At 44.7% G+C, this 25,009-nt stretch overlaps 1 protein-coding gene across 4 annotated transcripts in view; it reads left to right on the forward strand.

Annotated features, from left to right (window-relative positions):
- Nucleotides 1-19,732, forward strand: part of LOC122542133 (voltage-gated potassium channel KCNC1-like) — a 78,045-nt gene extending 58,313 nt beyond the window's left edge. For 2 of the 4 annotated variants that reach the window (XM_087978242.1, XM_043679534.2), the window contains one exon: nucleotides 10,763-19,732. In XM_087978242.1, the coding sequence (XP_087834368.1) occupies nucleotides 10,763-10,899 (137 nt within the window). In that variant the 3' untranslated portion in view covers nucleotides 10,900-19,732. The remainder of the gene's footprint in view (nucleotides 1-10,762) is intronic. The other 2 variants (XM_087978244.1, XM_087978245.1) reach the window with 2 other exon arrangements.
- Nucleotides 19,733-25,009: the final 5,277 nt, after the last annotated feature.

A 25,009-nucleotide genomic window follows, 5' to 3' on the forward strand; every position in this document is an offset into this window, starting at 1 on the left:
TACATTTCTATTTTAATTTGGAATACTGCGCCCAATTCTGATTGCCGTGCTGTAGGAAGGATGTTGTTAAATGAGAAAGGGTGTAGCAGGATGTACGGGACTGGAAGGTTTGTGTTAGAGGGATAGACTGGAACCATTTTCCCTGGAGCGTCGGAGGCTGAGGGGTGACCTTATAGAGGTTTATAAAATCATGAGGGGCATGGATAGGTTGTGTAGCCAAAGTATTTTTTTCCCCCAGGGTGGGGCAGGTCCAAAATTAGAGGGCATAGGTATAAGGTGGGAGGGGAAAGATTTAAAAGGGATCTGAGGGGCAACTTTTTCATACAGAAGGTGGTGAATGTATGGAATGAGCTGCCAGAGCAAGTGATGGAGGCTGGTACAATTACAATATTTAAAAGGCATTTGGATGGGTATATGATTAGGAAGGGTTTGGAGGGATATGAGCTAAATGCTGGCAAATGGAAGTAGATTAATTTAGGATATCTGGTCAGCATGGACGAGTTGGACCGAAGGGTCTGTTTCTGTGCTTCATGACTCCATGACTCTATGACTACTATGACTCTAGACTGGGTCTGTACCTATTGGAGCTGAGAAAAATGGGAGGCAATCTCACTGAAATGTAAGATTCTTAGGAAACTTGACTGGATGGATGTGGAGAGATTGTTTCCTCTTAAGAGAGAGTCAAAGACCAGAGGGGATAATTTCAGAATAATTTCACAATTAAGAGAGAGATGAGGAATTCTTCACTGCAAAGGGCTGTTGAGGCTGGCTCATTAAGTATATTCAATGCAGAGATAGCTTTTAAATCATCAAAGAATCAAAGATTATGGGGAAGAGGCAGGAAAGTGGAGTTGAGGATTATCAGATCAGCCATGATCTCATTGATTGACAAAGCGGGCTGAATGGCCTACTTCTGTTCATACATCTTATAGCTGTAGGAACTTGTATCAGCTGCCCACAAAGAGTCATGGTTGTGGGGTGGGATTCTAACCAGTCAGCTGGACACTGACGTTTCTCCTGGGATGAGCTGTCCATTAGCAATCTCCATCTCTGTAATTTCCAGCCCAGCACCTCATACCATGAGACATAGGAGCATAAGTAGGCCAGTCGGCCCATCGAGTCTGCTGCATCATTCAATGGGATCACACTGATCTGGAAATTCTCAACTCCACTTGCCTGCCTTTTCCTGTAACACTTGCATCAAATCTCTCTCAGGACCTTAGGTTTCTATTATTTCTCTAAATTCCAATGGACACAGGTCCAATATACTGAACCTTTCCTCGTAAGACAAACTCTTTATCTTGGGGAATCAACCTTGCATAACTTGAAAGAATGATCCTCTCCGGTGATCTCCATTAAAATCCAACTCCCTCAGCTGAAGGAAATAATTCACACAAACAGAATCCTGGCATATCACCCTTTTACACAGAGTCATAGAGGTGTACAGCACGGAAACAGACCCTTTGGTCCAACTCGTCCATGCTGACCAAACATCCTAAATTAATCTAGTCCCATTTGCCAGCACTTGGCCCATGTCCCTTTAAACCTCTCCCATTTATATACCCATCCAGATGCCTTTTAAAGTTGTAATTGTAGTGGCCTCCACCACTTCCTCTGGCAGCTCATTCCATACACGCACCACCCTCTGCGTGAATAAATTGCTTCGTAAATCCCTTTTAAATCTTTCCCCTCTCACCTTAAACCTATGTCCTCTAGTTCTGGACTCACCCACACCAGAGCAAAGGCCTTGTCTATTTACCCTATCCACGTCCCAGATGATTTAATAAATCTCTATAAGGTAAAGCCTCAACCTCTGACACTCCAAAGAAAACAGCCCCAGCCTATTCAGCCTCTCCCTATAGCTCATCTGGCATCTTTGATTTTCTGAAGCATGCTCTGTATTTGGGTTGCATATAGGGCACTTTCAACGGAGAGGTAATCTTCTGTCCTTACTCTCAATACTTTTCAAAGCCTCAATAGGTCACTTCTCTGGAGTCATACAACACGGAAACAGACCCTTTGGTCCAACTCGTCCGTGCTGACCAGATATCCTGATCTGACCTAGTCCCATTTGTCAGCATTTGGCCCATATCTTTGTAAACCTTTCCTATTCATGTAGCCATCCAGGTCCCTTTTAAATGTTATAATTCTACCACCTCCACCACTTCTTTTGGCAGCTCATTCCATACTCTCACCACCCTCTGTGTGAAAACGTTGTCCCTTAGGTCTCATTTAAATCTTTCCCCTCCACCCTAAAGCCATGCCCTCTAGCTTTGGACTCCCCCATCCTAGGAAAAAGACCTTGGCTATTCACCCTATCCGTATCCCTCATGATTTTCTAAACCTTGATATGGTCACTCCTCAGCTTCTGTCTCAAGAACTGAGGAAAACTTTTAGTGTTTTCAACTGCTGGCTGATCCGAGAACAGGAATATAATCCATGAATTAAGTTAATATTTCTTTCGTGAATCCATAATTTGTGACTGATAAATTTTAAATAGGAGAATAAAGGTGGGGGGATATCACACCATGAGCAAAGCTGTTTCCAATTGGTTGGTTAATGGCCAATTAAGATAAATACCCAGGATCAGTCAAGTTGAGGCATGATCTCATTTAGCTGAAACAATGAGAATTGAAATTAACATTTGAATTAATTATTACGACCCATATACATTTCCAGTAGCTATTTTTGCTTTTAAGGCTGGGGGGGGCAGGGGAAATGGATTTTTATAGAACCCACAAAGCATTTGGTTCCCAGCCTGGGATCTGTAAGTCCTTTCAGGATTTCCTTATTAAACAAACACCTATTTAGTGAGGGCTCCTTTAGTGACAGAATCAAAGGAATCTACAAAATGATTGTGAGAAATCTCTGGGAAGCAGAGAGGAACCGGCATTGTACATTCCATCTGAGAACTGTGGCAGGGTCTGGTTGTTGAGTTCTTGTTTACACATGTTATAGTCATACTCAGCTCTGTGAACACGGGAGGTCACTACTGTGTCATGTAAGCAATGGTTCAATTACATCACACAGTGTTATCTCCATGTGATTACTTAAGAACCCAAAAATTCCATCGCATTGGTAAAGTCACTTTAGCCCAAAGAATTACTATCTCATTAGAATCATAGAATGCAGAAAGAGAGCATTTGGCCCATCAAGTGTGCATTGACCCTCCAAAGACCATCCCACTCAGACCCAGCCCCCCCATATTTAGCCCACCTAGCCTGCACATCCCTGGAATCTATGGGCAATTTCCCATGGGCAATTTCCCATGGCCAATTCCTCTCACCTGCACATCTTTGGACAGTGAGAGGAAACTCACACAGACATGGGGAGAATGTGCACACTCCACACAGACAGTTGCACGAGGCTGGGTTCGAACCGAGGTTTGTGGTGCTGTGAAACAGCAGCGCTAACCACTGAGCCACCATACGACCAATGAGTGAGAATGATAACTTAATGGTAGTTTAACCTGAGGGTTCAACTTAGGCAAGGGGAGAGGTTAAGAAGGAGAGTCCTTCATGGTGAATTCAGTGGGTAAAAAGAACATGGGCTCTTGGCATCACTGTAATTGCACACCAGCCATCCAGCCAACTGAGCTAACACCCGTTTCAGAGCTTTACTCTGTATCTAACACCCTGCTGTCCCTATCTGAGGACCATTTGAGGGAGATGGTTGTAGAGGAAGTGTTACTTACAGTTTCAGATAGTAGAAGCAGTTTACTTGATAGCTAATACAGTGCTGTTTCCATCCTTGGAGTGTTTGATGGAGACACTGTAGATGGTGCTTTACTATGTATCTAATCCCATTCTGTGCATGTCCTGAGAATGTTTGATGGCCACAGAGTACTGGGAACTTTATTCTGCACCTAATCTTGTTCTATATGTGTCTTGGGAAGTTTTGATGGGGTCAGTGTAGTTTAAGTTTAAAAGAGTGGAGGGAGTTTTTTTCTGGATCTATCCCCGTGCTGTCCCTGACGTGGAAGTATTTGACAGGAACAGTGTAGAGAGAGCTTTACTCTGTATCTAACCCCGTGCTGTCCCTGTCCTGGGAGTGTTTGATGGGGGCAGTGTAGAGGGAGCTTTACTCTGTATCTAACTCTGTGCTGTCCCTGTCCTGGGAGTGTTTGAAGGGCACAGTGCAGAGGGAGCTTTACTCTGTATCTAACCCCGTGCTGTCCCTGTCCTGGGAGTGTTTGATGGGGTAGTGTAGAGGGAACTTTACTCTGTATCTAACTCTGTGCTGTCCCTGTCCTGGGAGTGTTTGATGGGGACATTGTAGAAAGAGCTTTACTCCGTATTTAACTCCGTGGTGTCCCTGTCTTGGGAGTATCTAGTGGGGACAGTGTAAAGAGAGCTTTACTCTGTATCTAACCCCGTGGTGTCCCTGTCCTCGGAGTATTTGATGGGGACAGTGTAGAGGTAGCTTTACTCTGTATCTAACCCTGTGCTGTCCCTGTCCTGGAAGTGTTGATGGGGACAGTGTAGAGGGAACGTTACTCTGTATCTAACCCCGTGGTGTCCCTGTCCTGGGAGTGTTTGATGGGGACAGTGTAGAGGGAACTTTACTCTGTATCTAACCCCGTGCTGTCCCTGTCCTCGGAGTATTTGATGGGGACAGTGTAGAGGGAGCTTTACTCTGTATCTAACCCCGTGCTGTCCCTGTCCCTGGGAGTGTTTGATGGGGGACAGTGTAGAGAGAGCTTTACTCTGTATCTAACCCCGTGCTGTCCCTGTCCTGGGAGTGTTTGATGGGGACAGTGTAGAGAGAGCTTTACTCTGTATCTAACCCCGTGCTGTCCCTGTCCTGGGAGTGTTTGATGGGGACAGTGTAGAGAGAGCTTTACTCTGTATCTAACCCTGTGCTGTCCCTGTCCTGGGAGTGTTTGATGGGGACAGTGTAGATGGAACTTTACTCTGTATCTAACCCTGTGCTGTCCCTGTCCTGGGAGTGTTTGATGGGGACAGTGTAGAGGGAACTTTACTCTGTATCTAACCCCGTGGTGTCCCTGTCATGGGGGTGTTTCGTGGTGACAGTATATAGAAAGCTTTGCTCCACCTGTGCTGTGCCTTAAGTTCAGTAACTTCAGTTACATGATTTAGAGGAGCTGGTGTTGGACTGGGGTGGACAAAGTTAAAAATCACACACCACCAGGTTACAGTCCAACAGGTTGATTTGGAAACACTAGCTTTCGGAGTGCGGCTCCATCAGGTGGTTGTGTGAGCAGCGCTCCAAAAGCTAGTGATTCCAAATCAACCTGTTGGACTGTAACCTGGTGTTGTGTGATTTTTAACTTCAGTTACGTGGATAGATTGGAGACGTTGGTGAGTGCACTCCTTGGAGATGTGATGTTTGGAGAGTTGGTTTTGTTTAAAACCATGATGGGCCTGGACAGTGCAGCTAGGGAGACACTGTTCCCCAAAGTGGAACGAATATGTACATGGAGTTGCAGATTGACAATTGTGAGCAAAAGATGCAACAACGAGACAGTGTGAGTAGAGACGTTCACACAGCGAGTGGTTAGGGTCTGGAATCCATTGCCTGAGTCTGTGGTGGACGCATTGGAGAGGGAATCGGATTGTCATCTGTAATGGAAGATTCACAGTGACATGAGGAGAAGGTGGGAGAACAGCCCGCATCGCTTTGCTCAGTCAGAAAGACAGCAGCACGCAGGATGGGCCAAACGGCCTTATTCTGTTCTATATACTTTTATTAATCTAGTTTCTAATCAATCTGTTATTACACACCTTTTGGACTTGAACGCAGCCTTCCCTGTATAGGGATAGGGATATTACCATGACAAGAAGTGCGGTGGGGGGGTGGGGGTGTGGCCCATTCTGTTTTATAACAACTGGGTGATAGAGATCAGGTTCCATTGGCTCTAAGGACAGGAGGCTTACATCACCTGACAAATAACAAGCTCTAGGCAATTGGCCTCTTGCTCCCAGCTGTCAACATTACAGATCTAGACTCTCAGCTGATAAAACACACTGAGTTGGATCATCTTGTAAGACAAATTGGCAATGACAATGATTCAAACCTTGATCAAACCTTCAGGGACAAGGGAGCCAATGATATTTATGTTATCCTCTTCAGATAATCAAAAGCTGTAATAATTTAGAGTGATGTCTCTTATGAGGGCATTTTGGAGGGTATGGTAGTTCAGTTAATTACCCAGCCTCCTGATGGAGTGAGGTTAAGTATCTTATTTTTGTCATCAAAAACATCATTAATAGCTCCCCTAAAGACTTAGAAACAGGAGTAGGCCCATGAATCTGTTTAAAAACATAGAAAACAGGAACAGAATTCTGAATAGGCCATTCAGCCCATCAAGCCTGATCTCCCATTCACCATAATCATGGCTGACCCTAAATCTCAACACCATACTCCTCTCTCTTGACACCTTTAGTCTCCAGTAACCTACCTATTTCTTTCTGAAACAGTGACTTGGGTTCTACAGGTTTCATTCGGATCAGGGCTAAACTGTATTTTTGACTCCCACTAACCATCTTTCCTTCATCACCCTGATATCAGAACTCTTTGATCTCTCTAGCTGGGGTGCACTACAACAGTTGAATCCTATCACAGTTTAAAAGGTCCAAGTTCAAATTCAGATCTTAATTGATTTCTAAAATGTTGGCTCTGCAATGAGCTCCCAAAAACGTTTGAAACAAACATTCATGATTCAGGAAAGAGGACGTGAGGAATATTGGATCTGTTCAAATGGCGGAGCAGGTTAGAGGGGTCGAATGGCTATTCCTGCTCCTATTTCTGATGGTTTTATGAATTCTTCTGTCCTGTGATGTTTGTAATAAAGGAAAACTTCAATATGGCCATCGAAGAGTCTGGACTTGGCTCGGCAGATGGACTAGATTTTGAAATCACTCCTTGAGAGGAAAGAACCAATTTTTTGGCTACAATTTGCATAATGTAAACAAGGAAAGGGGAAACCTTCACAATTTGAAACCTGATAGTTAGCCAACCAAACATAATTAGACACAATTAAAGTGTCCAAAGATGTACACGAGAAATGCTGTATGGTTTATACCAATCATTAAAGTTCTGATTGTCACTGGACAGTGGGGTTAGCTTCAGATCTTATACAAAACTCAAGAGATTTCAACAGATTTACAGAGTACAAAGGTTGAAAGTTCCACAGGTCCAGGATCCAACGTTTAAATCAGAGATATATATCCAAAAAAGGATCCTCATGAGAAAGCAAATGGAATATTGCTCCATAGCCATTGTGGTGTTTGGATTTGACCACTGGACAAGTCCAGTGTCTCCCTGCACTAGGATTTCAGTGACCTTTTGTGTTGGATGCCAATTCCAACTTAGGTTAAGCGCTAAAATCTGGTAGCCAGTGTGGCCACCCTGTGGGGTCCCTGGGAGCAAAGACAGCTTGAGAAAAGTAATCTGCCTTGTGTAATGAATTGGGTCAGGTTGACTCTAAAACATAAGCTCTTTGTTGTCCAGGCTTTGATCAGCAGTATGAACAGAGCCTGGATCTATTAGGCCTATACTCAGTGGAGCTTTCTTTTTCGAATAATGAGGGGGGAAATAAAATTCTAACAGGACTTGGCAGAGTAAACACAGGAAGGATTTTCCTGATGACAGGGGAGTCAGAACCGGGTCACAGCTTAAAGATACGGGGAAGGCCACTTAAGACTGAGATGAGGAATGTCTTCACCCAGAGCCTGTGGAATTCTCTGCCACAGGAAGCGGTTGAGAAATGTTTTCAAGAAGGAGTTAGATATAGTTCTTAGGGCTATCGGGATCAAAGAGTTTGGGAGAGAGATCAGGAGCAGCAGACTGAGTTGGATGATTGGACATAATGCTACTGAACAGCAGAGACAGCTTGAAAGGCTATCCCTGCTACTTTTTCTCTGTTTCTCTATGCTTCTAGAGGACTCATCATTGAAAGGAGTGCTGGCTTGTTGTCCTCACACTGGGCTGTAGGATGTCCAATGTGAGATTCGCTGCTGGACTTTACTTAGCTACTGACGTTCTTTGTTTACTCCTCGTGAGGAATTCCCAGCCTTTGCATCCCCCAGCAAGGACAGTGATGTCGTTCTGGCTTGCAGACTTTACTGGAACCTTTTCATATTGCAGTTCCCAGATTCCCCCCGAGGGGAGGCTTCCATTAATTGTGCCTCCACATTAGAACTCGATCACTCTGGTCTCACCAAAGCCGTTCCTTTGCACATTCTGCTGCCTCGACGGTTCCCTAATGCATCATTTTCATGGCCTCATCAATGCCATGCCTTACCGTCTCTAATCTCCAGTTAATGCCTTATCAAGCTGCATGATACCATCCCTACACTGACACTTCCCAATTTCAATTTCCATGTGGCATCTCAGTGCAATTGAACACTAGAAACAGACAAAGGGGCTGCCTGGGGCTTTAGTGTCAGAGGTCTGTGATGGAGATATCGCAGAAGCGAATCCAGCAGTTCATACCCCAGCAGTAAGACATGTAGGAGAGAGCTCACGGTTGATCTTTGGAGAATGGGTGAAGATGAAACAGTTTGATGGGAAACATTTATGAGTGTAGCAGTCCATCCAGGAGAAATGGACTGATATTCACATTCAGGCCTCCTGTTACCACTTCTCCCCACTCAGATGATCCTGACTATTGACTATTTTCTCTGGGTGTTGGGGGGGGGGCGCGGAGGGGGGTGTGGGGCTGTTGGAATGGAGCCCTTCACTTCTCCCGGAAGGGGGTGGGGGGTTGGGGTGGAGTCTTCAGTTTCTTCTTGGAGGTAATTTTCTTTTGCTGAAAAAGGGTGGGAGCCTCTGGTTTTGGAAGCGAGAGGAAGGACAAAGAGAAAAAGATGCCACAAGATGTTTAAGCAAAGTTGTCTGAAGTTTTATAAGAAATTTTAGTTGTTCATATGTCTGCGCCTAATCCATGTAGAGAAGAAAATGCAGAGCTGTTCTGTTAGCATGAATGTATGAAATAGAAGATATTGCCATGACTGACTCTGAGACATCTTTTAACTCCCTGATAGAAGTCTCTGCTTTAGTTCCCCATAGAATTCCAAATAAGGGAGGTCCACTCTGGCCAAGTGCCTTTAGTTGCAAGATTTGGTGATTCTGGTCAGGGGGTGGGGTGGTGAGGTGATCCTCTACTTTTCCACCCTCTGCTGGACGCAATTGTGCACAAACATCATCATACATACATCATATGGACAGTAACCACTGGCACGTAATCCTCCCAGAGACATGGGCGAAAGATCACCTTTGGCAATTCTCACAATGATGGGGAGATACTAAAGAAGGTGAACTGCAGGAGATTGTTTACCCAGAGCATTACAATTAGTCAGATCTCTCACTCAAAGCTTTGATAATTCAGAGGAAAATTGTGTTACACATTGTGTTCTGCATTTAGTCAGATAACCAATTGGAATGTTGTTCTTTCGTGTCAGGATCTGGCGCACAGTCACAGGTTGAATATGTAGTGTATGATGAGGTCTGACATAAAGTGAGTTTGGGACAATTTTGACCTAATGGCTGTGAGCCTACACAAATGGTCATGCTGGTGACATCACAAAGGTGGCTGAGTACAGAAGCGTATTACATTAGTGCATTCTTTAGTGCGTTCTTCGTTGTTGGAGTTAAGGAGTGTTTTGAGAATCAGAGCAGTGAGGGAGGGCTATCAATCTAATGCCAGCTCATTGGGCTATCTTACCTCATGTGGGAGTGCTTGATAGGATAGGGTGGAGGGAGCTTCACCCCACATCTGATCCATTATGAGAATGCTTGCCAGGATGGTTGAGAGGGAGCTACACTCCGAATTTAACATTGTGGATAAACTGCTTGATGTGATCACAGCTGAGATGGATGTTAAATGTTCCATTCCTCACAGAGCCAGTCTCCCATCCACTGACAGAATGAATTCACACATCTTTCAATTCTGCTTGGTGATGCCACCCGCTCCATTTTTGACATTTTTTTTGTGGTTTCAACCAGTGTGGCCTGTCATTATTGTGTCGTGTCAGTGACCAATCAATAACTGGTGAACTGGAAGTATGTGTTGTGGGTTTAAGCAATTTCCTTCCAGTTTCCCCAACCCCATGAAAGTAAAATAGGTTCTGCTCATTGATAGTGCGGTTTGTTAGTATAAGGCTAGTTACACAGTTAGATTTTAGTCAAAACTTGTGACCCTTGGAAGTTCCAACCTCATCTGCTCAGCCAGTGAGATTGACATCCATCTGAATTGCAAAAAGAAAATGAATTGTTAGCCATCTTAAGTTTCATGTGGTAGGTGAGTAAATGGAGATGGGCTTCAAGATTGTCCCCATTTGGTGGTGAGAATAGGTTTGGATTTCTGCTGAAGAGGGGAGAGAAACGACAACATAGAGTTTATCATCAGTGAGAGAGCCAATCATGTTGAGACTGAAACAAAAGCTGGAGAAGCTCAGCAGGTCTGGCAGCATCAGTGGAGAGAAATCAGAGTTAAGGTTTCAGGTCCAGGGACCCTTCCTCAGAACAAGTTGAGACCGTTGTCAGAATAGCGAAGACCCACTTTGGAGGAATCTAACCCAAGCATCGAAGAGCAGGATTGGCGGGTTTTTGTTCTTTTTTGAGGGGGGGGGGGGTTGGGGTTCCTGATTTTCCTCACTCCAGCCCCGTAGGGTGTGGGGCTGTGCAGACTTGCTCCAGAGAGTTAGAAGCCGTGTCTCGGAGTCTAGATCACTCATTCATTATTTGGTAAACGTGCAAAAAAAATTGCTTTCTTCTCTCTTTTTTTTTGACACCCAAGGTTATGAAAAGTCGAGAAGCCTAAACAACATATCTGGCATGAGTGAGAATACACTGCGACTGTCTCCTGTCACCACGCCATTCAACTCGCCTTGCCCTTTGAGGCGACCTCAATCACCCATTCCATCCATACTGTAGCATCGATACAAAAGAGTGGGAAATATTTTTTTAGAAAAATATATCTGTGTGTGTGTATGTATCTATATCTATATAGATATATATGGATATATTTATATATATATATATCTAGGACTATTTAAAATCATTTAAAAGGAATTTTCAAAAAACAAGAGACCATTGCTAGAACAATAGGCTGCATATACCAAATGACTGTTGAAGAATCTGCTTTCTACTGACAAGTGGTAAATTAAAGTGGTTCAATTTGTGCCATGCTGTTGGCTTATTCAAGGACTAGCCCCATTACCCCTCCCCCACGGACAAGAAGGTGGAATTTTTCTATATTTTAATCGAATAGATTATCTCCACCACCCCCACAGAAAATCGGAAATGAGGTGGAAAGAGAGATTGGCTTTCATGGAACGGTGAACGTAGGGAAGATGCAGATTTTTTTCCAGGACCACTTGTGTGACTCTTGACTAAATAATTTTAAATAAAAGTGTACACTCAGGATATACGGGCCGTACGGACAGTTTAAAAAAAAAAGACCCCCTCCCCACCAAAACACACACATACGTACAAGGACTTGTTACTCAGACCAGAGCTGGGATTTCTCTCCCCTCTCGTCCTCCCCCGCCTCTTCCTCGCATTCTAATGCATGGAGCTCCATTGCAAGCAATAAGCAACTGAGAAACGTTTGCCTTGTGCATGTTGAACAATTTACACAGAGAGAAAACAAAAAAAAATCGAAAAAAAAATTGTTTCCTTTTTTAATATATAACAAAAAAGAAACGCAAGGTTCTGTCTGAAGTGGAGTGTTCAGCCCCCGCCGCTGCATGTTTGTGATGCAAGTGCGAGGTTGTGGTCAAAGCTGTCCCTTAGCGATCTTTTGCTCTCTTCTCTACTCACAGATAATTATAAGGACAGTCCAGTGATTTCTAAATACATGCAACTGGAGGCCGTGACAGTCAACTAGTGACTCCCATCCCCTTCTCTGCTGCAAAACCTTTTCCTTCCCCACCCACTCCCCTCCTTTCCGTCCTCTTGCTCTCCCACCCCAGAGTCCTTCCTGCTCTCTCTCTCTCTCTCCTCTCTCGCTGCTACTTCCCTCTCCAACCCATCCCTCTCCAATCCTTCCCCTCTCCCTCCCTCCTCCTCCTCCTCCGTCGCCTCTTTCCTGCTCGTCTCATTCGCTCTCAAGCAGGGAAACTCTTTTCTATTTAAAAAAAAATCTAAACAAAAAAAGATGGCTCCCTCTCCCATCACCCCCTTCCAAAAAAACGCCCCCAACGAAAAAAAATCCCTAATTGCTGATGACGGCACGGAAGAAGAAAATGATTGAAGAGGAAAATCGAAGGACGTGGAGTTTTGTTGGAAATCCAACGCAGGAGCTCAGAGGACACACCAAGGTGCGACTATTGTGGTGGAATGGAGACGAAACGTCTGGTCAGAAATCTCCAAATGGGGGGAAAAAATGCTGTACGAGGGGGGGAGAATCGAAAAAAATATATATATTTAAAAGGTGCATTTTTCTCTCTGCCTCAGCATGACTTTGCATGACGTACTGTAAGGATTATATTTAATGTCATATGCAAAAAAAGTTATATTTTCCTTCCAGATTGCAAAACACGATGAAAAATATGTGAAAAAAAACAAAAAAAAGAGTTTAATCTATCATATAAAACAGTATTATTGAAAGGATGCAGCACTTTTTTTCTATTTTTTAATCAGAATTAATATTAAAAGGCTTGTATATAAGAAAGATGTCATTATTAGGTCATATTGACCGGTTCCCCCTCTGTTTTACTCTCCCACTCTCTGTCTGTCTTGCTTTGTTCCTCTCTCCCTGGCACGTTAATTAAGTAAATGGAGAGATATAAACAATATGTTAAGTGTTACGTTGCAGATCCCAGTGATGTCTGGATTTGGAACCCAGGGTTTCACTTTGTCCCAAGAGTTTGCAACTGGACACTCTCCCAGTGAGGATCATCAGTTCTTCCGTCATGCAGTCAGTGAGACTTCAGTCAAAAGCATGTGGAAAATCATGAAAATGGAGTGCTGAGAAGGGATGGAGCTGGAGATGTGACAATCTGAGTTATGTCAGCTAGAGCTCCTGCCATTGGGTTGACCACTGCCCACGAAGACAGGAGCTTCCCAAAGAATTCATCTCCATCAGGCTGCCCTGGGCATTTAGGACTCAGTACATTCTATTGGTTCTTCTATTGGTTGCGGGTTGCTAAGGGAACCAGGAGTCCTGTTTGCATCCCACACTCCAAATTACCGGCAAGGCTGTTATTGAAGAAGCTTACCTGACTGCAGGCAGCTAAGTGCTGCTCGGGTTGGATTGAGGACTCCTCTGTTCATAAAGGTAGTGTGGAGACAACTTTGCTGAGTAAAGCTGGCCTATTTTTTGAGGGATCAGAACTGTCAGAACAGTCTCAGGTCAATAACTTGGCATTTCAATCTCCATTCCCCCCCCCCCCCCCCGCCCGCCAAAATCCTCATTTTGCCAACTTACAACATTTGATGCTAATATTCAAAGTATCAAAAGCTACAGAATATCATAACTGAAGTAAAATGTGTTGTACAGTGCATTAAAGCCTCTGTCACTGTGCTGATACTCAGCGACGTCTCCATAGCTCAATCCAACAGGACTCTGTAGACACACACTGTGCAGTGTAATATTGAGGCCGCCCACTCACTGGGGCAGTTGATAGGGTGTGTGGTTAACTCAGTCTTCACGGCCATCAGAACTGAGTTAGGATTCAGCCAGAAAATTGTCTTCTTCATGTTGGGTGTGGTGGGGAGAGTGACAGTTGTGCTGCAGTGTTAACCACGTTTACACATTCAGGAGTGCGTTTCCCCCCCCTCCTCTTTCCTCACACTCTCTGAGGGGACAGTTGTGAACACCCTTTAATCCCCAGAATGGACAAAACCCTCTCTCAAACACATTTCTCTTTCTGTGCCATGTCCAATCAATGGAAGAACTACTTTCAGGGAAATGGAGTGCCTTTCAATTGAACTGTTCTGATCGTTTGACCTTGTGGAATTGCATGGGCTTGAGAAATGGAAGGGTCAGATGATCAGGTGGTGTTGCATTTGTGTCAGGCAGGGCTATTCCGCTGCCTGCTTGAATTATCACTATACTGATATTTTCACTGTAAATTTGGTTACAGTAAAATCAGGAACTTGAACCAGAGCAATATGTGCCACCCATGCAGGCAACCCCACACACATGCACGCACCCACACACGTGAACTGTGTACATATGCCCACACAAGCACATACACACTAATGCACACAAATATGCATCATCTGTCTTGCTTAAAAACACAAATTCTCATTCTAATCTATCAACCAGAAATTCTGTTCCACTTTCACGTTTCGGTTCCTTTTTGTGATCGATTTATATAATCTGGGGAGTCACAGCCAGCAGAGTAAAGTTTAACGCAGCCTATTTGACATTTGTTTTAAGATAAGCATTAACATATTTATTACGGGCTATAGCGGTTTCAAATCCAAACTCCTAATCAGATTGTCATTTCTAATTCGATTTGATGTGATTGGCTATGAGGAGTTGCAATGGCAAGAGAGATTTGAGGAGAGAATGTTTCCACGGGAACGTTCTGATCCTTGGAAGATGCAGACACTGACCGCTTTAATGGATCACGCCCACACCCTACTCTTCCCACTGTCCGATCTCTCAGTCTCTTCCTTGAGACTCATTTCTCTGTCTCCTGCTCAACAACCATTCTTTGCTAAGACCTCAAAACCGTGGGATACCTTAGCTCTCCCTGTCTTCTCTCCTTCCTACAATCTTCCGGTTCCTGACACCAAAACTTGGCATCACCAGTCGTTGTTGTCTTCCACTGTCCAGCTATTTATAAACTTTATATTGCACTGCATTTTAGCTCCTTGTATTTCCAGTTTTAAAATATTAAGTCAGCCCAAGCTGATAGGAGTTCCATCCTGCGTCCCGTAAAATCAATAAATGGTAGATTGGAAATCTGCTGGATTTCCAAAGTACAGCCAATTGGTTAACGTGTAATTAAAGAGGAAATCTTGTAGCATTTGAGTGGAAGAGTAGAGTTTTCCTTATCTTAATAGATTGGGGGGTTATACATCTGATTAAGCAACCAATTGGCCCCAAGAGGTTCAGAGGGAGAATTGTAGCTCTCAACGGGCTTAAAGGTTGATGCAGTATTTAGCTTCTGCCAGCAGATGCTACCATCTCATTGGAAACATGATGGATTATAGCAAGCATTCATACTTCATCTTGAATCTGTGTTGGTGTTCTGAACGCCTGGGATCTGGGAATTGGAACAGATTTATGGTAGACCCTCCCTCCAAAAACCATGACACATATCCATTTACATGTTTGGTGCTGATGATTCTTTTCATGAAATGATTGGGTCCCTTGCTTGCAAAGGCGAATGGGTTCCGATTTGGTACCAGTTTATTAAATTTATTCTTTGAGGCTTAAACACAAATTGGATTCAAGCTCCTCTTCCCAGTAAGCTTCGGTATTGGGAGGAGAGTTGACAATTCCAGTTACAGGCGTTCCCTTGTGTTTTATTCAGCTTAGTGCAGAGCTATCACTTCAGCACATTCCCCTAGCAGGAAATCTGTCCGAGAGTAGAAATATCAAAAATACAAAGGTTTAATCTCTTCTCAGATGTGTCACCTTACAGTACCATTTTGTCAAATCTCCCCATTCCCCACAGAGATCGTACATTTCCAAAAATGCTACCTGCTCCTCCAGTTCCCTCCCTTTGCCACTGAAGGCCATTCCCACTGTCACAATAATGATGCCCTTTTGGGTTTGGTCCTTTGAGCCCCTCATGATTTGGCCTTCTGTTCAGATACCCTCTAGGAGTACTTGGGCTTGCCCATTCCTTTGCACTCCCTCCCCCATCCCTTGTTGCTCCGCGGGGTCATCACTCAAGCCCACTAAGGTGGCTCCCTCCCGCTACGGTGAGGCGTGCACCATCCTAAAAACAGTGGGAGAACTTGGGATGAAGAGAGATAGCGAAAGGCCTCCACTCTGGAAAGACAGACACTGTGCGAATACTCTCCAGGTTCATGAATTGACAATGGCCATTTGCAGCCGACATAGTCAACACTGGTGAAATGAACCTGAATTCTGAATTATAAAGGTTCTGAATTATTGAACAATGAGAAACATCACCAGCAATGGATCTGCAGTAACACTCAACCAGTTTGGCCTTGCTGAATTTTGCTCTGAAATATTTATGCATTTTTGAATCTTTTTGATCCCTTTTTGAATGTTTCTTTCCTTTAAGCATGCCTGTGGTCGGTCAGACTCCACCCTCCCCCTTAAACCTATGAGATTGAAAGGGAAAGAAATTACTTTAAAGTCTTTCTGTTCTTTGCCCTGAAGCTTTCTTGCAATGGGTGTTGTAGATGTGCTCAGGGGGTGCTGGGCACTAGGGGCGCCAGGTCTGTCACTGATTGGATCACTGGCACGAGGTTGATAACCCGGGATTGGTGAAGTGGGGATGAAGTACTCTGGGCAACGGATAATGGACTTGGTGCAAACTCTAGGGGTAATGAGGCCAGAACTCTGATATTTCCACCAGCATTCTGGCTGTATTGTGTGAGTGGAAATCCAAACCCATTTTGAGGTTTTGAATGACCATTTAACGTCCCCTCCCCCACCTCCATCTCTCCCTAACCCAACCTCTTATTCTGTGGAGCGGAGGCTATAAAGGAATGGGAGCTCCACCTGTCAAGTGGCTGACCCGACATGACTCATCGAAAGTAGCATGGGAAAGACGTGGCGGGGAGCCATCTTGATGGCCTGATCACAGGAGCGATAAGTATCACGTGGGCTGGGGAGACAGAAGAGGAGAAAGGGCAGGAGGTGAATGGGAGGGCTGGTGGAGCTGAATTGGTGGGGTTGGGGGCTGGGAAGGATTTTCACATCAAACCTAAACCAACAGATGGCAAAGGTGACCTGAGACACCCTGAGCTATGCCGTGTGTCTGCAACCCAAGACCAGGTCAACACTTAAACAAAAGGCAACTCTCTCATTAAATGATGTTCATTGGGTCATTGACGCCACTCTGTGATGTGGCTCAGACACAAAGGGGACAGCTCAGGAGGCCCTGAGGAACCTTCGTGAGGAGGGCAATGGGGGTAGGGGAAGTTGGGGCATGGCGGGGAGAAGGTGCTGCTGAGACTTGGAGGGCAGAAGGGATGGGCTCTCAGTTACACGTTAGTAACGTCAGAGGGGGATTTACTGGAAATGGCCATATATTAGTGGGTTCGTGAAACTGAGAAAGGGCGAAACATTATGTTTCAACTGGTTTCACACGCGGGGAGTGGAGGCAGTCTTACCCACACTGGTACCCCCGTCTCCCTCCTCCTCCACCTTTCCCCTCTCTGTATTCCCCTCCTCCCTAGACCCTCTTCTGTACTGCCCTCATCCCTACACCCCCTGTACACACCTCCCACTTCCCCACTCTGTACACCCCTCTGTACTCCCCCCTACTTCACCCTCTGTCCACCCTTTGCCTCTACTTCCCCACTTGCCCCTCTTTACTCCCCTTCCCCCCTCTGTACTCCCCTTCCCCCTCTGTACTCCCCTTCCCCCTCTTCCCCCTCTGTACTCCCCTTTCCCCATTCCCCCTCTGTACTCCCCTTTCCCCATTCCCCCTCTGCACTCCCCTTCCCCTTCCCCCTCTGTACTCCACTTCCCCCCTCTGCACTCCCCTTCCCCCACTTCTTCCCTCTGTACTCCCCATCTCCCCCTTCACTTCTCCCTTCCTCTGTCCGTGCACCTCCCTCAACAGACTCTCCCTCCCTCACCCTCCATGCGCCCTACCTACTTCCCGCCACACCATCTTCCCTCTCCATACTCCTTTCCCCTACACCCTCTCCTCTGCCTCTCCCCGGACATCCCACACTCCCCAACACACTCTCCCCCTCCACTATACACCCCATTACTCTCCACACTCACACTAGCCTCCACACTCCCCTCCACTCCGCACTCCTTACCCCTCGCCCCCCAACCTCCTTTACCACGCACGCTCTCCTCCCTTATTGCACTAACCTCACCTAATATACCCTCCTCTCTGTCCCCATCCCTCTCCCCAGACATCTCCTGCCCCTTTCCACACTCCCCTCCACACTCCTCCCTCAATAGCCTCGTGCCCGTCGACAATGCAGCCCAGGACCCGCCAATGCCAGTCTTCCATCAGAACCCGCTGCCTGTCCACCTCACATCCTCCCCCCGGGGGCTAGTGCTGCCTCAGTGGTGGAGCCCTCAGTGTCGGGACCTGGGTGTTCCCTGGAGCCCCGTGCCCTCCTTATTTTTGTGTATGTGATTTCAAATCCCCCTTGACTGATATTCATGTGATATCTGTGTTGATATTTATGCAATCATTTTTAACAGAAAGGTTATGCGCAATAACATCAAAAAATTTACAGGAAAAGAAAATGTACAAAGTATTTGTGCAATATTTTTGGGTGACATTTTATCATACAGGAAAATAAAATAAATTGTTGGAGAATATTAATATGAGAATCATTGCCGGGGAGTCAGTGTTTCTCTGCAGAGTTTAAATCAACACTGGTGTTTTTTAGATATGCATTGGGTAAAACTTACAATGTACAGAAGTATGTTTGAGAATATCTTTAAAATCGGACTGATCCCAGATGTGATTGTTAGGAATGTTTCGAATGTTCTGCCTTTTCTCCCCACCCTCTCAATAAGTATCTCTGGATTTATGAGGGCTTGAAACAGCGGAGACAGAAGGAGATGTACGTCCCTAAGCTCTTAGCTATGAAAAGTTGGCCTTTCTTAGGCTTAAGTTGTTCCTGTCCAATGTGTACAGAGTCGACTGGCTCTCAGTTTACGTGGATAGAGAGAGATTGGGTTAGGGCATTGGAAGATGAATTTTAGCCCAAGAGTGATTAATACACTGCAAGTCTGACAGTGTGGGAGGAGCTTTACTCTGGAGTCAACTCCATTTGATTGGAGGAAGATTCTTTCAGCAGTAGAGGCAGCTTTCCTTCTTCCTACCGCGTGCTGTCCATCTCTGGGAGTGTTTGATGGGGGACAGTGTAGAGGAAGCTTTACTCTGTATCTAACTCCATGCTATGCCAGCCCTGGGAATGTTTGATAGGAACAGTGTAGAGGGAGCTTTAATCTGTATCTAACTCCATGCAATACCTGTCCTAGTAGTGTTTGATGGAGACAGTGTAGAGAGAGCTTTACTCTGTATCTAACCTCTTGCTGTCTCTATCCTGAGAGTGTTGGATGGGGGCAGTGTAGAGAGAGCTTTACTCTGTATCTAACTCCATGCTGTGTCTATCCTGGGAGTTTTTGATGGAGACAGTGTAGAGGGAGCTCTGTGCTGCACATATCTCCTTGAATCCCTGGTGACACTGACCGTAGAGATATCATCAAGACATTTACTGATAAAAAGCTGGGCCCGAGCAGTGTTACAGGTTTTTGTACAATGGGAGTGGGAGGGAAGGTCGAGTTGGGAAAACACTGAATGTCTTGAGGCAATCAGGGAAATTTACAAGATGATCTCCCAGTTCTTTTTGTAACAATTTGTTGAGAGATTCTCAGACATCTGGAACAAATCCGATGAATTAAAAACTTGCCAAAAGAAAAATGAAACAGAACAACACACAGGTATGAACCTTTTGAGTATGGACTGTTATTTACAGCTCTGAAAAATCTGTGCATGCTTTTGATTGTCCAGACATCTGCAGAAACAAAAAAAACCCAGTACGAATGCCTATAAATTGAGTAGAGTTAGAGAAATGTACAGAACTGTAAAACATTTCTTAATCACACTATTCTCTGAATAAATGGGGAAAAGATCTGACTGCGTGGAGTGTTTTTTTTATATAGTTAAGGTGCGTGCAATCTGCTGCTTCTGCTAATGACATTTCACCCTATTTCCCAGTCTCGGTGGCTAGAGTTTCATTTGCAATGATGTCTCTTTTCACTCATCTCTAGTGACCTCTAAGAACCCACACTTGGTGTGCCACCAAGACATCACTTGAAAACACAATGTCAGTTCTCACTCCTCTGTCTCAGCACCACTGCTTTTGAACTGTCCTCAGTCTGTAAATGATCAGACTGTTTGTCCACCATCCAGTACGGTGTTGAGTAGAAACTTCTTCTGAATAATATTGTGGGGAGATCAAACCTGTTACCTTCCATAAACTCTGTTCCCTCGGTACTGGCTCATACAGTCAATCAGCACAGAAACAGACCCTTTGGTCCAAACGGTCTATGCTAACCATAATCCCAAACTAAACTAGTCCCACCTGCCTGCTCCTGACCCATATCCCTCCAAACCTTTCCTATTCATGTGTTTGTCCAAAAGTCTTTTAAGCATTGTAATTGTACCCACATCCACCTTTCCTTTATAGGGGAAGTGATGGCCTAGTGGTATTATCACTGGACTCTTCATCCAGAGACCCAGATAACATTCTGGGGACCCGGGTTTGAATCCTGCCGTGGCAGATGGTGGAATTTTAATTCAATCTGAAATTAAGAATCTCACAATGACCAGGACTCTATTGTTGAAAAAGCCATCAGATTTATTAATGTCCTTTACCTGGTCTGGCCTACATGTGACTCCAGACCCACAGCAATGTGGTTGACGTGTAACTGCCCTCTGGGCAATTAGGGATGGGCGAAACGCACTGACCCAGCCAGCGATGCTCTCATCCTGTGAATGAATATAAAAAGGTTCCTCAGGAAGTACATTCCACACACAAACAACCCTCTGTGTAAAACATTTGCTCCTCATGTCCTTTTTAAATCCCTCTCTTCTCACCTTCAAAATGTGTCCCCGAGTCTTGAAATCCCCCATCCTCAGAAAAAGAGACCTACTATTCGCCCTGTCCATGCCCCTCATGGTTTTACAAACCTCTGTAAGGTCACCTCTCCACGTCCTACACTCCAATGAGAAAGGTGCCAGCCTATCCTGCCTACCGTTGTCAGGCTGACTGACTGATGCAGGCCCAGATGGTTTGCAAGGTTTATGTCAGAGTTGAACCTGAAATGCAGCTGTTTGCAAAACAGTTCTGTAATGTTGCCTGACTGTGTCTGCCTCAGCTCATCAGCTTCAGCAACCCTTGTCCTCACCTTTGTTACATCCAGACTTGATCATTCCAATGCATTCCTGGCTCATTTCCTACTTTTTACCCTCTGTCGGTCCAACGATATAGAGTCACACAGCACGGAAACAAACTCTTCAATCCATGATTTGTTGCCTGTGTCCTAAACCTTTGATTCATAGAGATGTACAGCATCGAAACAGACCCTTGTAGTCCAAATCATCCACATCGACCAGCAATCCAAAATTAAGCTAGTTCCATTTATCAGCATTTGGCCCATATCCCTCCAAACCCTTCCTATTCATGTACCCATCCAGATGCCTTTTACATGTTGTCATTGTACCAACCTCCACCACTTCCTCTGGCAGCTCATTCCATACACCCACCACCCTCTGCATGAAATAAATTACCCCTTGGGTCCCTTTTCAATCTTGCCCCGCTCACCTTAAACCTATTCCTTTTACATTTGGACTCCCCTACCCCAAGGAAAAGACTTTGTCTATTTACCCTACCCATGCCCCTTGTGATTTTGGGTATGTAAGGTCACCCCTCAGCCTCTGACACTCCAGGGAAAGTAGCCCCAGCCAATTTTTAAAAATTCATTCACGGGATGATGGTGCCACAGGCAATGCCAGCATTTATTGCCCGTCCCTAATTGCCATTGCTGTGGGTCTGGAGTCACATGTAGGCCAGACCAGGTAAGGATGGCAGATATTCTTCCCTAAAGGACATCAGTGAGGTTTTCTGACAATCAATTCATGGTCATCATTAGATTCTTAAGTCCAGATTTTTATTGAATTGAAATTCAATCATCTGCTGTGGTGGGATTCAAACCTGGGTCACTGGATTAACAAAACAGCAATAATACCATTAGGCATTTGCCTCTCCAGCCTCTCCCTTTAACTCAAACCCTCCAACCCCGCAACATACTTATAAATCTTTTCTGAAACCTTCCAAATTTCACCACATCTTTCCTATAGATTACTGACACCTATTAATCTACTGAACTATGAGGATTGTAAAGGATTCAAAATGAGTGGGAGAGGCCAAAGAGAGGTTTGAAGAGAAGGTTTAGAGAGTCAGTGTAGGTTTGTGCAGTTAAGCGAATGGCAAGTCAGGACATGAGCTTTGGATGAGCTTAAATGTACAGAGGCTGTAAGGAAAGCATTGAACAAAATGGATTGGGAGTTATGGTCGAGGGTTTCAGTAGCAGATGAGCTGAGGTAGGGATGGAATTAGATGATGTTCTGTAGCTTGAAGTGGGTGACATTTGTGATGGAGGTGTGCTATTCGAATTGTGGTGTTGGAGGCATGCTATCCAAAAACCCTGTCAATACCACCCTGCTTTTACTGGGCATCTTCATCCTCGGGCAACAGTCTGCAGTTTGCACATTATTCCCCACGTTTGCCTGGGTATCTTCCGGGTGCTCTGGTTTCCTCTAAAAATGTGCAGGTTGTGGTTGGATTGACTGCGCTAAATTACCAGTAATGACCATGAATTTGTAGATTAGGTGGATTAGCCATGGGAAATGCAGGGTTACAGGGATAGCTCTTCGGTGGAGTCGATGGGCCGAAAGGCTTCCTTTCACACTGTAGGGATTCTATGAATCTATTCTATGATCTGCTTTTTTTTTAAGACTGACCAATAAATGTTGATTTCTCTTCAATTCCCGAATGAGCTGTAACATCAACAGTGGAAGTTACAATTACAGACGGGCATTACAAATGCAACTAGATCACTCAGGCACAAGGATCAAAGTCTCCCAGTTTGCTGTGCATTCACATTTTCTCTAGATACCCTAAATGCCAGGCAGTGTTAGTGGAGACCAGCCACTATGATTACAGGAAACCTATACACTTACATCCCTCTGCTATGACCAAACCATGATTAAAAAAAAACTTCTATCCTGTATTTCTGAATAAGATCACACACCTTTCATTTTGTTAAATGCTACTTTGTACCATTTGTGTGGAATGGACTCCTTCCTTACACATTTCCATGACAATTATTTAGTCAGAAAGAAGGGAACTGCATTTGGATAAATACCTTCACATCCTCAGGACATCTCAAAGCAGTTTACAGCCTACCAGACTCTTTGTGTTATAATGCAAGGGAGTGATGGTGAGGATTTGTGCACAGCAAGCTCCCAAAAAGCCCCAGACCCCACTAACCCCACCGACAAATTTGAAAGATTCTGAAATGCAGTTATCTTTTAAACATCGCAAATCATGAATTCGTTGCAAATCAAACCACTTACATTTCCTGTCAAAAGCATTTGGTGTGATTACTTGATCCAAGAGGTTGATATCCTTTAAGCTCAATCGGAAACCAGTCCGGACTGGTCGATGGATGAAGATGTGGGGAGAAAGATTCACAAGAATGGTTTCAGTAATGGGGGACTTCACTCACATGGATACATTGGAAACACTGAAGCTGATCTCCTGGAAGAGGAGCAGAGTAAGGGGAGATTTGATAAAGGCGTTCAAAATTACAGGAGGCCCAAAGAGAGCAGGTAGGGAGAAATTGATCCTATTGGTGAAAGGGGTGAAGGCAATTGCAAAACAAGCAACGGAGACAACCTCTTCCATGCAATGAGTGGTTGAGTTAGATTAGATTCCCTACAGTGTGGAAACATACCCTTCGGCCCAACAAGTCTATCACCGACCTGCCGAAGCATAACCCACCCAGACCCGTTCCCCTACATTTACCCCTTCACCTAACACTACAGGCAATTTAGCCAGGCCAATTCACCCTAACCTGCACATTTTTGGATTGTGGGAGAAAACCGGAGCAAACCCACACAGAGAATGTGCAAACTCCACACAGAGTCGCCTGAGGTGGGAATTGAACCCAGGTCTCTGATGCTGTGAGGCAGCAGTGCTAACCACTGTGCCACCATGCTGCCCATCTTGAATACTCTTCCTGAGAGTGTGCTGAAGGCTGGGTCAATTGAAAAAGATTTTGGTTAATGATCCAAAATGATTAATTGCAGGGCTATGTGGAAAAGGTAGACGAGTAGGCACTGGTGATTTGCTCTTGCAGAGAGCTAGCATGGACAGGACCGACTGAATGACCTCCTGTCATGTTATAACTGTTCGATGTTTGCTTTGAGAGGGGTCCCATGTAAAATTGGGCTTGCACGTTGTCAATATAAATTCTAATTGAAGCCCAAAACCTGTCATGAACCCAGCATAAATCCTCAATATCTTAGAGGTTGGTGCTGGTAATGCTGTTGCTATAACTTCAGACTCTTACCTTGAGGAACAGAGTGAAATAAAATCAAAAGATATAGGTGCAGAAATTAGGCCATTCAGCCCATCAAGTCTGCTCCGCCATTCAATCATGTGCAAAAATTAATGGTTTGATAGGTCTTAATATGGATATGATCATTTTTGTCCAAGCTGATTGGTGTTCAGTCTTGAACATTCTGTAATAAACCAATTGATGAAGGGAGAGGTCACAAACCAATCAGATGGGAGTATTCTTCTGGAGATCACCCAGGATTCAGAGCTAGAGGTTTAGTCTCAAAACACCAGGATATTGGGAGGGAGGTTCCTACAACTTTCTCACTCATAGACAGAAATTATAGGAGGCTCTTGTGGCATCTCTACCTTTGATTCAGGCTCCATTTTGGAATGGCAGGCAGTGACCAGTGAGGTACCGCAGGGATCAGTGCTGGGACCGCAGCTTTTTACAATATATGTTAATGATATAGAAGATGGTATTAGTAATAACATTAGTAAATTTGCTGATGATACTAAGCTGGGTGGCAGGGTGAAATGTGAGGAGGATGTTAGGAGATTACAGGGTGACCTGGACAGGTTAGGTGAGTGGTCGGATGCATGGCAGATGCAGTTTAATGTGGATAAATGTATGGTTATCCAATTTGGTGGCAAGAACAGGAAGGCAGATTACTACCTAAATGGAATCAATTTAGGTAAAGGGGCAGTACAGAGAGATCTGGGTGTTCTTGTACACCAGTCAATGAAGGTAAGCATGCAGGTACAGCAGGTAGTGAAG

Source organism: Chiloscyllium plagiosum, unplaced genomic scaffold (genome assembly GCF_037043375.1).
Source record: "Chiloscyllium plagiosum isolate Xiang-an unplaced genomic scaffold, Cpla_swu_hap1 HiC_scaffold_33, whole genome shotgun sequence".
Lineage (NCBI taxonomy): Eukaryota > Metazoa > Chordata > Chondrichthyes > Orectolobiformes > Hemiscylliidae > Chiloscyllium > Chiloscyllium plagiosum.